The 12,117-nt window shown below is 42.1% G+C and overlaps 1 protein-coding gene across 2 annotated transcripts in view; it reads left to right on the forward strand.

Moving 5' to 3' along the window:
* LOC133476232 (zeta-sarcoglycan) overlaps positions 1–12,117 on the forward strand; it is a 305,172-nt gene that overhangs the window by 284,362 nt on the left and 8,693 nt on the right. For both annotated transcript variants that reach the window (XM_061769346.1, XM_061769347.1), the window contains exon 7: positions 3,694–3,817. In XM_061769346.1, coding sequence (XP_061625330.1) covers positions 3,694–3,817 — 124 coding nt within the window. The remainder of the gene's footprint in view (positions 1–3,693; positions 3,818–12,117) is intronic.

Below are 12,117 nucleotides of genomic sequence, written 5' to 3' on the forward strand. Positions count from 1 at the left end.
AACTGTGAGGCGGACGTGCTTTCCAGTCCTACACTGTGCTGCCTATATAGTGCCCCCCTGGAGAAAAGTCACCACTTGTCATCATGGTGATCCAAACCCAGAAACACACTCTGGAGCCCATGTGCATGAGCTCGGACGTGGTGTTCAGGGTGCAGTCATGTTTTACTCTTCTGAGCTGTTGACCAAAGCATGGGTTACAGACAGATCACAGATATGTTTCAATTTGTGAGATATGCCAACCTGTCTCCTTTGAGTTTAATTTTAGGTTGTTTCAATGAACAGTTTCTATTGCCTGCATTAGGCTCCTTGTTCTGTGACCTTGTCTCATGAACCACACCCGCTTGTGTTTTTTTTTTTTTTCATCCTTGTTATTGCTCTTTCTTGTACCATCCATCCATCCATTTTCTGAGCCACTTCTCCTCACTAGGGTCGCGGGCGTGCTGGAGCCTATCCCAGCTGTCATTGGGCAGGAGGCGGGGTACACCCTGAACTGGTTGTTTCTTGTACCAATGAATTGTTTTTTAACCTTCAATTGTAGCTTTACTAGCCATCTCATCAGCCTTCTTAACTTCAGTATACAGTATGAGGCTATAGTTGTCATAGTTTGTATGCTTGTTTCTGTTATTATTTTCCTGTGCATTTTTTTATTCCTGCCTAGACTTGTGGCTGCTATTGTTTCAACCATCCACCATGTGAGAGTGCATGTGCATCGCATTATGATTATACAACTCGTTGTTATGTCACAATGTTAAAGATGTTTTAGTAAAAAATATATATATATTTATCCAAAATGAATGCCTTCATAATAATGACCTATGAGCTCAAAGTTGATGACCAAGAAGACTTGTTTTCATCTGTTTAACTATTGATGGACATTAGGATGACCCTGCCCGCAATACCCCTTATGGCCACAGACTGGACACCATGCAATAGGTTAATCTGTTTAATGCCTTGTAATATACCCCCTACCAACCTCCCCCCCCATTTCCCAATCCCTGAGTAGAGTCACAGGAAGAGTCTCAGAACAAAATATATCTAGACAAGTGTCCCAATAGCAAAGCATTTTTCCAATTTGATTCCATTGTGAATGTGCTTGTTTAATTTATTATACTCCCCAATCATCAATTGTAATTGACTCCACTTTGTCAAAAGGGCCTTTTATTCAATTAGATTCGCCAGCTTACCCTTGAGCGAAACAGTAGCACTTATCTAATGCCACCGTGCTGTTTAATCTTCTCATATTGTTTTCAACTTTGTGTCGAGAGCTACTGACCTTGCACGCTTCAAGGAGCGCAACACCAACCATAGTCTATGCTCTTTTGAGCACTTCAGAATGTTAATTTTGAGTTCTTCGTATTCAGTGTTCACAGTGAGTTTCCGAGATGGTAACATCTTTTGAAAGACTTCACATTCCCTCATAGCAATACAAGGATAATTTGTTTTGTTTTTTTAGTACTGTCCATATGAAGATATTCTCTGAAAGACTTTTTGTGTAGCACTGCAACTATTGGGGATGTGCTGTTTATTAAAGTTATCTTCTTGAAGTACGCTACAAATCTTCTACACAACTTTAGTCAGATTGTTTATTTTATTGCTGGACTTATAAATTTTAGATGGACAAAACAGTCAGTGGGGTCTCAACAAGAAGGTCCCTGGTTGCCATGTCCTACCAAAGAAACACATATGTTTTACCCATGTTGCGGACATGTTCCCCGCAAACTGAGGTGACACAGTGACTCCCCACGGTGTGATAAACTGCATCCTTCGAAGCCGCCCTGTTTTGAGACTCGCACAAGGAGACTTCGAGTGGCCCCTAAATTAATTAGCAGGTACCCTCGAAATCTTGTTTTACAGTCATCAGAGAGTCCTTTCTTCGTTTGTACTCACAACAAAAGGGACCGATCGATGATAGGATGCAAATACATCAACAAACTATTTGCTTAATATCCAAAGGTGCACGCAAGGCGCCACCCACTAGCGTTTGAGAGTACTGGAACCCGTGAACTCTCACTTGATGTTTAACCAAGGATAAATGTCTGTTTTAATATTTCATGAACTGCAGAAATATTCCAAATGTATGCCTTGATGTCTGTGTCAGTGTGTCAACTTTACAAGAGCAATTGGGAGATTTTGAGAATGGTTTGTCTTGATGTGACTCCAAGCAGCATGAAATGTGATTTGAATCATAAGCAGTTGATTTGCCAAAAATAAAGTATAAGCATTCTATGTGCTTGACCTGTGAGTAAAGAGAGTACCAGGTTGATGTTATTTTATATTAATATATGATTTTAAACCCATTTCAACAAATCTGTAGACAAGATTCAAGCTGATGGGTGGGGTCTTCTCCGTCCCTCTTCGACACGCCCCTGGGGTACTTAACCCTGGCGCTCGTGTGTTTTTCTCTCTCTTGTGTTTTTCTCTCCTCTGACTTCTTAAGTCTTGTCTTGCTGGCAGCTTGCCAGCCAGGCTGGCTTCGGCCACCCCTTCCCCCTTGCCCTTTCTTTGTTCGGGCACACGGCTCAGTAACCGCGAAGGCCGGGATGAGAAGAGATTCGGCTTCCCAGCCTATCCGTGGGCCACCGCTAGGCGATCAGGGCAGCTGCTACCAAGGTACCACATACGCGTCCAGCCAAGCGTCATCGCTCTAAAATTGCCAGCGAGACAGAAAAAAAGGCAGGAAGAGAGAGTGTCATACTCTCCCCACAAGGCGTGACGAACAACAATTTATCTTATTTCGCCTCTTTTGTTTTGTTTCATTTTTTTGCATCTTTTTCTTCTGCAACCAAATCTGTCTCCTTCCTTCCTGTGACGCGCCCGGAGGGAGACCACCACCCACCATCTTGAACCTACGCTCGTGAGTAGACACGGCAAGCTTTTGCCAGACTGTACAATATTAGTGCCTAATAATTTCAGGGAAATTACTAGCTTCAGACAAAATCTCAACTTTGTCCTCTCTCTCTCTCTCTCTCTCTCTCTCTCTCTCTCTCACTCTCTCTCGCGTCTGGAATGTATGCGTTAAACCGTCGCGTTTTCCAGTTTAGTCCAACACACGATGTTCTATTTCCTTTTTCGTATGCTTAATTTCCTTCTCTTTATCATTATTAGTGTTATTTTCTTTCTTTTGTTAGACCCCTTTTGTGTGTTTCTCTCTAGATCCCTTGTTGATGTCATTAAATATTCTATGAAATTCCACTCTTGGTTGTATTTTGTTTGTGTTGAGTTTAAGTAAGCCTCTGTCATCTAGAACTCAAAATTTCATAAAGTGTAGCAACCGTCAGATTACGAGACTGATAAAAAATTTCCCTCAATTTTATACATATAAAAAGTGATGTGGTACCCCTTTACGAGACAGATTCGTTTGATTTTAACGATTACATTTTAAATTACGCTAAACCAGAAGTAACGCAGGCATCGCTTCCGGCTTATTCTTTTCTCCTAAATTAATTACATTTTTATTCAACCAATATACGCTACACCCATCTTCTGAATTTTTATTCAGTGATCATCCAACTTCAGAGTGGGTACTGTACAGTATAACACCAAATGACCTCACCAATTGCTATAATAGTTAGTCTTAGCGCTCATTGTTACAAGAACCTGGAGACCCTTCTATAACATTCACATCATGTACTCATCCATAGTGATCATAACATCTACTGTTTTCCCAAAAATTAGTGTGGTTATATTTCTCAGGCTTGAATCCCCAACTCGGACACTAACCCTGGAGGCACCCCGAGGTGTGGAGGTGAATGCTGGGGTTGGAGACTTCACGGCGTCATGTAGGAAAGACCTCCTGCTGCAGTCCTCAGAAGGAGAGGTGAGTGTACAGTATTTGAGATGATCTTCAAAAAGGAATTTGGAGGATTGGCATGATACAGTCTGCAATGAATCTGTGCTTCTATCATTTAATCTGTGTTTCTAGTATGCCATGAAATTTACATGGATGAATGTATGAATGAATGTGCGTTTATCCCATCTGGTTTGCGTGTTTCTAGATACAAGACAGTATAGAACCCCTTCATTAAAGTACCTTATTAGGCTAATGAGCGTCATCAATCTAGCGACCTTCTCCGTCTTTTCTCCCCTCCTCTCTTGTGTTTGGGAAAGTGACTTCATTAAAGGTGCTCTGATGAGGTTCCCTGTCATCCGCTGCCATCATGTGTGTGTTCTACTAGCATCCTGTCTTACTGTCTTGTCTTTTTTAATAACAGCCTGTCACGTGGGAGTACAAACTCATGCTTGGCCATTGTCAGTGTGTGTGTGTGTGTGTGTCTGTCTATGTGTGCACACATGCGACAGTGCATGTGTCCAGTAGAGCATAGTATGCCATTAATTCTGTAATTAACAGAAGAATGCCCCATCCATTGGACACACTGTCAGGTTCCATCATACAGTTTTCAATACCAAATACACTTCTTTCTCTCTCTCTCTCTCTCTCTCTCTCTCTCTCTCTCTCTCTCTCTCTCTCTCTCTCTCTATCGCTCTCTCTCTCGCTCGCACACACGCGCGCACATGCACACACAATATCAGTCTGAGAAGATGAGTTTGATGATCCTCTTCAAAACGCAATTCTCATTTCCTCCTGTCCACAACCCTCTTAGAATCCTCTCATATGCTCTTCTTGCACCTCTTTCCTTATCTTGCCACTGCCCACTGGCCCTTAATCAGGAAAAGTACACAACTTCATCCCGATAAATATGCACTGAACAGAAATTTAGCTTGCAGCGAGGGCACCCATTGCTTTATTTTTTTATATCATGGGGTGGAGCCTATACCAAATTCAGATTAATGATATATATTTTCGGCAACAGAAACAATGCACTGTTATAGATTTTCACAACACAGTTCAGAAAACTCTCTTTTACATGTCCTCCTTCTCTATCCTCTCAGTCTGTCATATCTGAGTAACGCAGCCTATCTAATTAACTTTCCTCTGCCAGGGTTGTACATCAGCATGACTGTCACTTTATGGAAAGAAGGAGGGGAATATTTTTGCCTCTTTTGTTTCAGTTCTCTGTCTGCATTTTATGCATTGTTTTATCCTGTGTTCCCTTCTCATCTCTCTATCTCTCTCTGTCTCTCTCTCTCTCTCTCTCACACACACACACAAACACACACATACACTCTTGTCCATGTATTAATGGATGTCTCCCAGGAAGGGAACAATAACATGGATGTCACACATGTATTGTAGCAAGGATTGACAGCATGAAAGGCTCAAAAAGTTATTGGATGAATCCAAGCATGAAGGACATGTAGTACGGTGCCTCTTGAACTTGAACTCGACCTTTACACTAATCAAACGTATGGAAGCATACTGTAAGTCCATCAAGATGCCTTAAAAGTTAATACATTGTCACATGCAATTCATCTTTTTTTTTTTTTTTTTTTTTTTTACTTAAAGGAACATAGCTTAGTCAAATGCCAAAATGTGACCACAATTTGTTGCAATAATAATGCCAGAGCTCAAAATGACAGAAGAGATTTGCAAAGATGTTAGCACTGAGGTCTGATTAGTGCAGATAATACTAGTGTTATTGTTCTGTGTCAATCTGCTAATTGAAAAAAAAAAGAAAAGTCAAATGTCAAAAAAAATGTATTACAAGATTCTAAATTGGCAGCATGGTGGAGCCTGGTTAGAGTGTCTGCCTCACAGTTCTGAGGACCGGGTTCAATCCCCGGCCCCGCCTGTTTGGAGTTTACATGTTCTCCCCGTGCCTGTGTGGGTTTTCTCCGGGCACTCCGGTTTCCTCCCACATCCCAAAAACATGCATGGTAGGTTTATTGACAACTCTAAATTGCCCGTAGGTGTGAATGTGAGTGCGAATGGTTGTTTGTTTCTATGTGCCCTGCGATTGGCTGGCAACCAGTTCAGGGTGTACCCCGCCTCCTGCCTGAAGATAGCTGGGATAGGCTCCAGCACTCCCGCGACCCTTTTGAGGATAAGCAGCTCAGAAAATGGATGGATGGATTCTAAATTGGGGTGGCACATCTGCATCACAGTTCTGAGGACCCGGCTTCAACTCTGGCCTCGCCTGTGTGGAGTTTTCATGTTCTCCCCGTGCCTGTGTGGGTTTTCTCCAGGTACTCCGGTTTCCTTCCACATCCCAAATCATGCATGGAAGGTTAATTGAAGACTCGTAGGTGTGAATTGTGAGTGCGAATGGTTGTTCCTCTATATGTATCCTGCAATTGGCTGGCGACCGCGCCTCTCACCCAGAGTCAGCTGAGATAGGCGCCAGCAAACTTGCGACCCTCGTGAGGAGAAGCGGTTCAGAAAAAGGGTGGATGGATGGATTCTAAACTGAAGTTTAGAGTTAAAATTTTTGTTATTTCTCTGCTAAATCTGCCATTGATTCTTATTCTCAAGGGCCACTCGTGTTTTAATATTTTTCAAATATACAGGTGAAAGGTACTACTTTTATTATTATCTGGATATCAATGTGATTAACTTGATTGATAACAATAGCCTTAAACATTGATGATTTATTCAAGTAAAATTGTGTTTTTTAATATATTGGTACAAGAAAACCATTATGACATAGTAAAATCTTCATGGCTAAATGAGTCATTAAGCCCCGTTTCATGGAAAAAATAAGACAAATATGAAAAGCTTGTGCTAGATTTGGTATGCATATTAACATCAGGATGAAGAACATTGCATGACAAGACAAGTGTTGAGAGTGGGTCATGTCTTACGGCCAAAGAAATTTCTTCTGAGACTGTCATCTCTGTTTTGACTATTAGTCTGATTTTAGCAGGTGAAACCGACAATTATTGTGGTGGGATGAGTCAGTGCCTGATGACCGTGATGTTAATGGGCAGTAAACAGTAATTCAGGAAGGTTGAAACAAAGGCAAGTGGACAATTTCTTTGTGGCTGAAGATATTTTATCGGAAATACTTTGAGAGTGTGGAGAGCCTTTTGGAGAAAAGGTTATTCAAAAGGCTCCGCCTCTTCAGAGCTGAATAAGAAGCCTTTTAGATAGAAAGCGACATGCCTTTCGCCCCAAACAAGACATCACGTTGCCTTCAATTTAGTGTTTTGTTTTTTTTCTTAATAGGTTACTGTGACCTGGATGACTAAGTATCTCCATATGCTAGCATAGGCTCACACCTTGTGAAAGAGACTGAGAGGTGGCATCTACAGCCTTGTGTTGTGGACATGTGGTTGCTTGCATCATTGCACATGTTAAATGGGAGACAGCACCAGCACATCGTTGCATTGCATATGTTGCCTCATCCTAAAATCATCTCACCCAAAATGGAATCATCACTGTATGCCAAATTGCCCACTGAAGCCATTTTTCAAATAAGCATACATAAATCCCTTAAAGGGCAGCTTATCCAGTTTCCTTTCCTTTTCATAGGTTCTCATACAAGCATTACCTGACTGCTGATATTGTCAAATGAACAGAAGCTGATGATGGAAGAATGTAACGGTAGATAGAATGAGTTGGAGCTAGAGGAGGATGGCAGAAAATAAATGTTTGCAGGACAAAATAAAAGTATGCGGGACAGCAAGGCTTAAAGCCAAATCAATGTTGTCAGCAACTGGCATTTAAGAAGGGACTGTTAAGGTTAAAGTTTGGAAAGAAATTCCTGAAATTAGGGCCTTATGGGCTAAAGTAAGAGAGCAATGGCTTCCATTTAAATTATACTTTAGCTGGTGTGTCTTCTTATTTTTCCTCAATTATGTTATTGTTTTTTAATCTCGTTCATTCTCACCAACCGCAATCGTCTCCACAGGGAACATTTGATTTAATCCCATCCCACCATATAGTGAAGGACCACAAAAAAATCATCAGTATTTATTTCACAAAAATGGTTAAAAAAAACAACCCAAAAACTAATCCATTCTGTGACATGGGATGTTCTATAAATGTAATTTCAAAACATTTTCCATCCATCCATTCATTTTCTACCGCTTATCTGAGGTTGGGTCACAGGGGCAGTAGCTTTAGTAGGGATGCCCAGACTTCCTTCTCCCCAGCCACTTCCTCCAGCTCTTCCAGGGGGATCCCGAGGCGTTCCCAGGCCAGCTGAAAGACGTGTCCTGGGTCGTCCCCGGGGTCTCCTCCCGGTGGGACGTGCCCGAACCACCTCACCGGGGAGGCGTCCGGGAGGTATCCAAATCAGATGCCCCAGCCACCTCATCTGGCTCCTCTCGATGTGGAGGAGCAGCGGCTCTACTCTGAGATCCTCCTGGATGACCGAGCTTCTCACCCTATCTCTATGGGAGGACACCCTGCGGAGGAAACTCATTTCGGCCGCTTGTATCCGGGATATTGTTCTTTGGGTCCTGACCCACAGCTCGTGACCATAGGTGAGGGTAGGAACGTAGATCGACCGGTAAATCGAGAGCTTCGCCTTTCGGCTTAGCTCACTCTTTACCACAACGGATCGATACAAAGTCTTTTAGCCATGCTTTGTGTGGTCCCTCACCTAGGACCTGTTTGCCATGGGTGACCCTACCAGGGGCATGAAGCCCCAGACAACTTAGCTCCTAGGATCATTGGAACACACAAACTCCTCCACCACAATAAGGTGACGGCTTCCAGGAGGGGCAAAACATTTTCCCATAGAAATAATGCAAAATGAATGCATTTCTTCCAGGCTCAAACTATTACCATCTGAAAACCTTTAACAACTGTATTGGGAATTTAAGTCATATTTTATCACTATCATACAAGTAGAAAGAAAGGTTAACCGCTGTGAAGAAACATAAAAAGAAAGTAAAACTACTCACCCTTTGAAAACACTTACCAGACGTAATAGAAAGAGAACAGTAAAGGTGTTTAGAGAGCAATGCTGTCACTACAGTATGCGACATTTTGTAGGTATTGCTGGAATACATCAAAATAATATTTGACCTCTTGTATTGAGCAGCCAGAAGCATTCACTTCTGTCGTAGTATCATGCACACAAAAATAAAATGCAAATCACAGTTGTGGAGTTAATCCTGTTTAGATGCTCACTGAGCCAAGATTTGCTGATATCACAAAAGATCATCTTAGAAGTCCAAGCTTTGTTTGCCTTTTGAGGCATTCATTTTTGTTCTCCAAATTTGGGTGGTGTTTCCTTTTGGAGGTTCCACTATACTGTATAAATTAAAGGGACTTTAAATTGTATTACACTTCACAATACTAGGAGGGATCCCAAAGTGTGTGTGTGTTGAGGGGGAATTTTACTGTTTTATTTAATTGGTAATTAGTAAATGGGCTTCACTACTATAGTGCTTTTCTACCCTTAGCATACTTAAAGCATTTTTTTACAGTGACCTAATTCACAGTCACACAATGATTAATGGAATATATACATTTATTAACCGTCTCATTCTTGAGTAAACATGACCATTATATTTGTTGTGAATTTCATCTGGTCCAATCAAGTGTAGCCATAGCGAGGCACTCACATGACTCTTTTGGCACAATTTTGTGCCGGATGCCCTTCCTGACACAACCCACACATTCTTTATCTTAACATATAATTATTACTATATACTTAATTATTACATGTTTTCTTCATTCTGCTGGTAACGATATAAAAATTGTATTCCGATTCCCATCGAGCTTGCTATAGCAACGTCAAGGCTTATTAAGACTGTAGCTTGGAGATGTTGGTGGGCTGTATTTTGGCTGCTCTGCTTCAGTTTGTCCATTAACCTGTGGTTAAGCAGCAGAATAGTGAATGGATTTGTGTGTGCTAGAAAGGATTATACACAGTCATTGGGCCTCACAATGGCAATGACAGTTTCAAACTAACTGGCTCACACAAAATAAAACAACAAATAGATTTACAGACTTGACTCACCCTACAGTAGCACAAATAGTGGTTAGGATGTCTGCCTCACAGCCAGGGGAGTTGGCTTCGAATCTAATTTGGAACATCTCTGGAGTTTGAATGTTCTCCCCATGCTTGTTTGGGTTTTGTTCATGTACGAAGGTCTCCTAAGGGTAGAAATGTAATAATTGATTCATACATAATGGGGGGTGTGGTCTGATCACTGCCAGCCCCCGCATGGATGGATGACGCTGAGCTTGCACACTCAACTTCTTTGGTCTACCATGGTGAGGCCTGTTTTGAGTGGAACCTGTCCTGTTAAAGTGCTGTATGGTCTTGGCCACCATGTTGCAGATCAGCGTGTCGGCAATCTTCTTACTCCCTAGGCCATCATGGGCCCATTTTGGACCTAGGAGTGTACTTATTTTTTGGCAGCACTTTAGACTAATAGCTATATGTACTGTTGAGTTATTTTGAGGGAAGTGTACATGTATACTGCTGTACACTGACTACATTGTAGCAAAGTGTCTTTTCTTCAGCATTGGCCCAAAAGACAATAAAATATACAAAAATGTAAGGGGTGTAGTCACTTTTGTGAGATAGTCTATACAGTGTTGTACCTGAACTAATATTATTTTTTATTTGATTATCGTTTTAGTATTTCTGCCTGAAGAATATTTCCGCAAAAGCGCTCATTCTGACATCTGTGAACAGATTTTGATTGGCAGCTCATTTTTGCTCATTAGAGTGCCAGGATTCGTGAGCAGTTTCCAACAGAAATCCCGGCTAATACCATTATTAACAAGTCTTCATACTGTATGTCAGGGGACAAACGTCTTATTTAGAAACCCAGCCAACAACAGTCGCACGGCCACATATCAAAATGTGGTGTGACTGGTGGTAAAAAAAAGAGAGCTTGTGGCGGTTACCTAAGTCGGGAAATCTGTATTGGTTGGCGACAAAAAGGAAGTTAAGTTACTGTTTGCTTGTCCCTCGTAGGCATAAAAGTGTTTTCCCTTTGTATTTCACTGGGGGGGATATAAACTGTGGTGAAAAAAAGTGAGCGAAGCACTCCGAAGTCACAGCTAGATTGCTATTTTACGGTTGCCTTTCCAGGCTTACGGGCTTAAATGCATATAAAAAACCCTCACGAGTGTCACATGAAGACTGGGGGGGGGAGGGATTTAGTTATAATGTGTTAGAGGGACATACTGTAACTGCAGCGACGCCTAATTCTCTACTTCAGATTGTGTTTGTCCTTGCACATTTAGGACTACAATCCTTTTGTTTGTTTTAATTACTCATTTGAAAAATACTATTCTAGCAACAAGTTTTTTGTCAGGTTTTTGAGACTGTAGGGTGAAAGCTGCGGCTGGGTACCTGTGCGGACTGAATGGGTGGCAACAATGGAGAGATGACAATATTTGGAGGTTAATAGCGCTCAGCAACATTCATTCATTCATCCATTTTTCCGTACCGCTTATCCTCATTAGGGTAACGGGCGTGCTGGAGCCTATCCCAGCAATCTTCGAGCGAGAGGCGGGGTAAACCCTGAACTGGTCGCCAGCCAATCGCAAGGCGCATATAAACAAACAACCATTCCCACTCACAGTCACACCTACGGGCAATTTAGAGTCTTCAATTAACCTACCATGCATGTTGGATGACTGGTTAGCTCATCTGCCTCACAGTTCTGGGGACTGGGGTTCCCGCCTGTGTGGAGTTTGCATGTTCTCCCCGTGCCTGCTTGGGTTTTCTCCGGGTGCTCCGGTTTCCTACCACATTCCAAAAACATGCAATGGTAGGTTGATTGAAGACTCTAAATTGCCCGTAGGTGTGAATGTGAGTGCAAATGGTTGTTTGTTTATATGTGCCCTGCAATTGGCTGGTGACCAGTTCAGGGTGTCTTTTAGCCATGCTTTGTCTGGTCCATCACCTAGGACCTGTTTGCCATGGGTGACCCTCCCAGGGGCGTGAAGCCCAATGTTTGCATTTTTTGACAAATCGTTACATCCCTCCTTTAATGCTGCCAACACACAAACTTAACACTTGCGCACACTTTCATTTGGGATAAGTGTCAGTACTAATCCAAATTTAAGCTACAACAAATGATTTCTGTTGCTCATACCCAACCCTCCATACATCCGTCGCTCCACCTCCACTCATCAGATTTCCGATCGTGTGTCTATTCCCATCTCACTTTCACCTCCTGCCTCTTTCATTGATCCTTTTCTCTCCGTAAACCATCAACTCTACCCACAAATTGCAGCCTCCTGCTTCCAATGTTATAATCAGCATTCAGTGCCTTTCAGCTCTTCGTCTTTCTGGTCATACC

This window comes from Phyllopteryx taeniolatus, chromosome 4, assembly GCF_024500385.1.
Source record: "Phyllopteryx taeniolatus isolate TA_2022b chromosome 4, UOR_Ptae_1.2, whole genome shotgun sequence".
Classification (NCBI taxonomy): domain Eukaryota; kingdom Metazoa; phylum Chordata; class Actinopteri; order Syngnathiformes; family Syngnathidae; genus Phyllopteryx; species Phyllopteryx taeniolatus.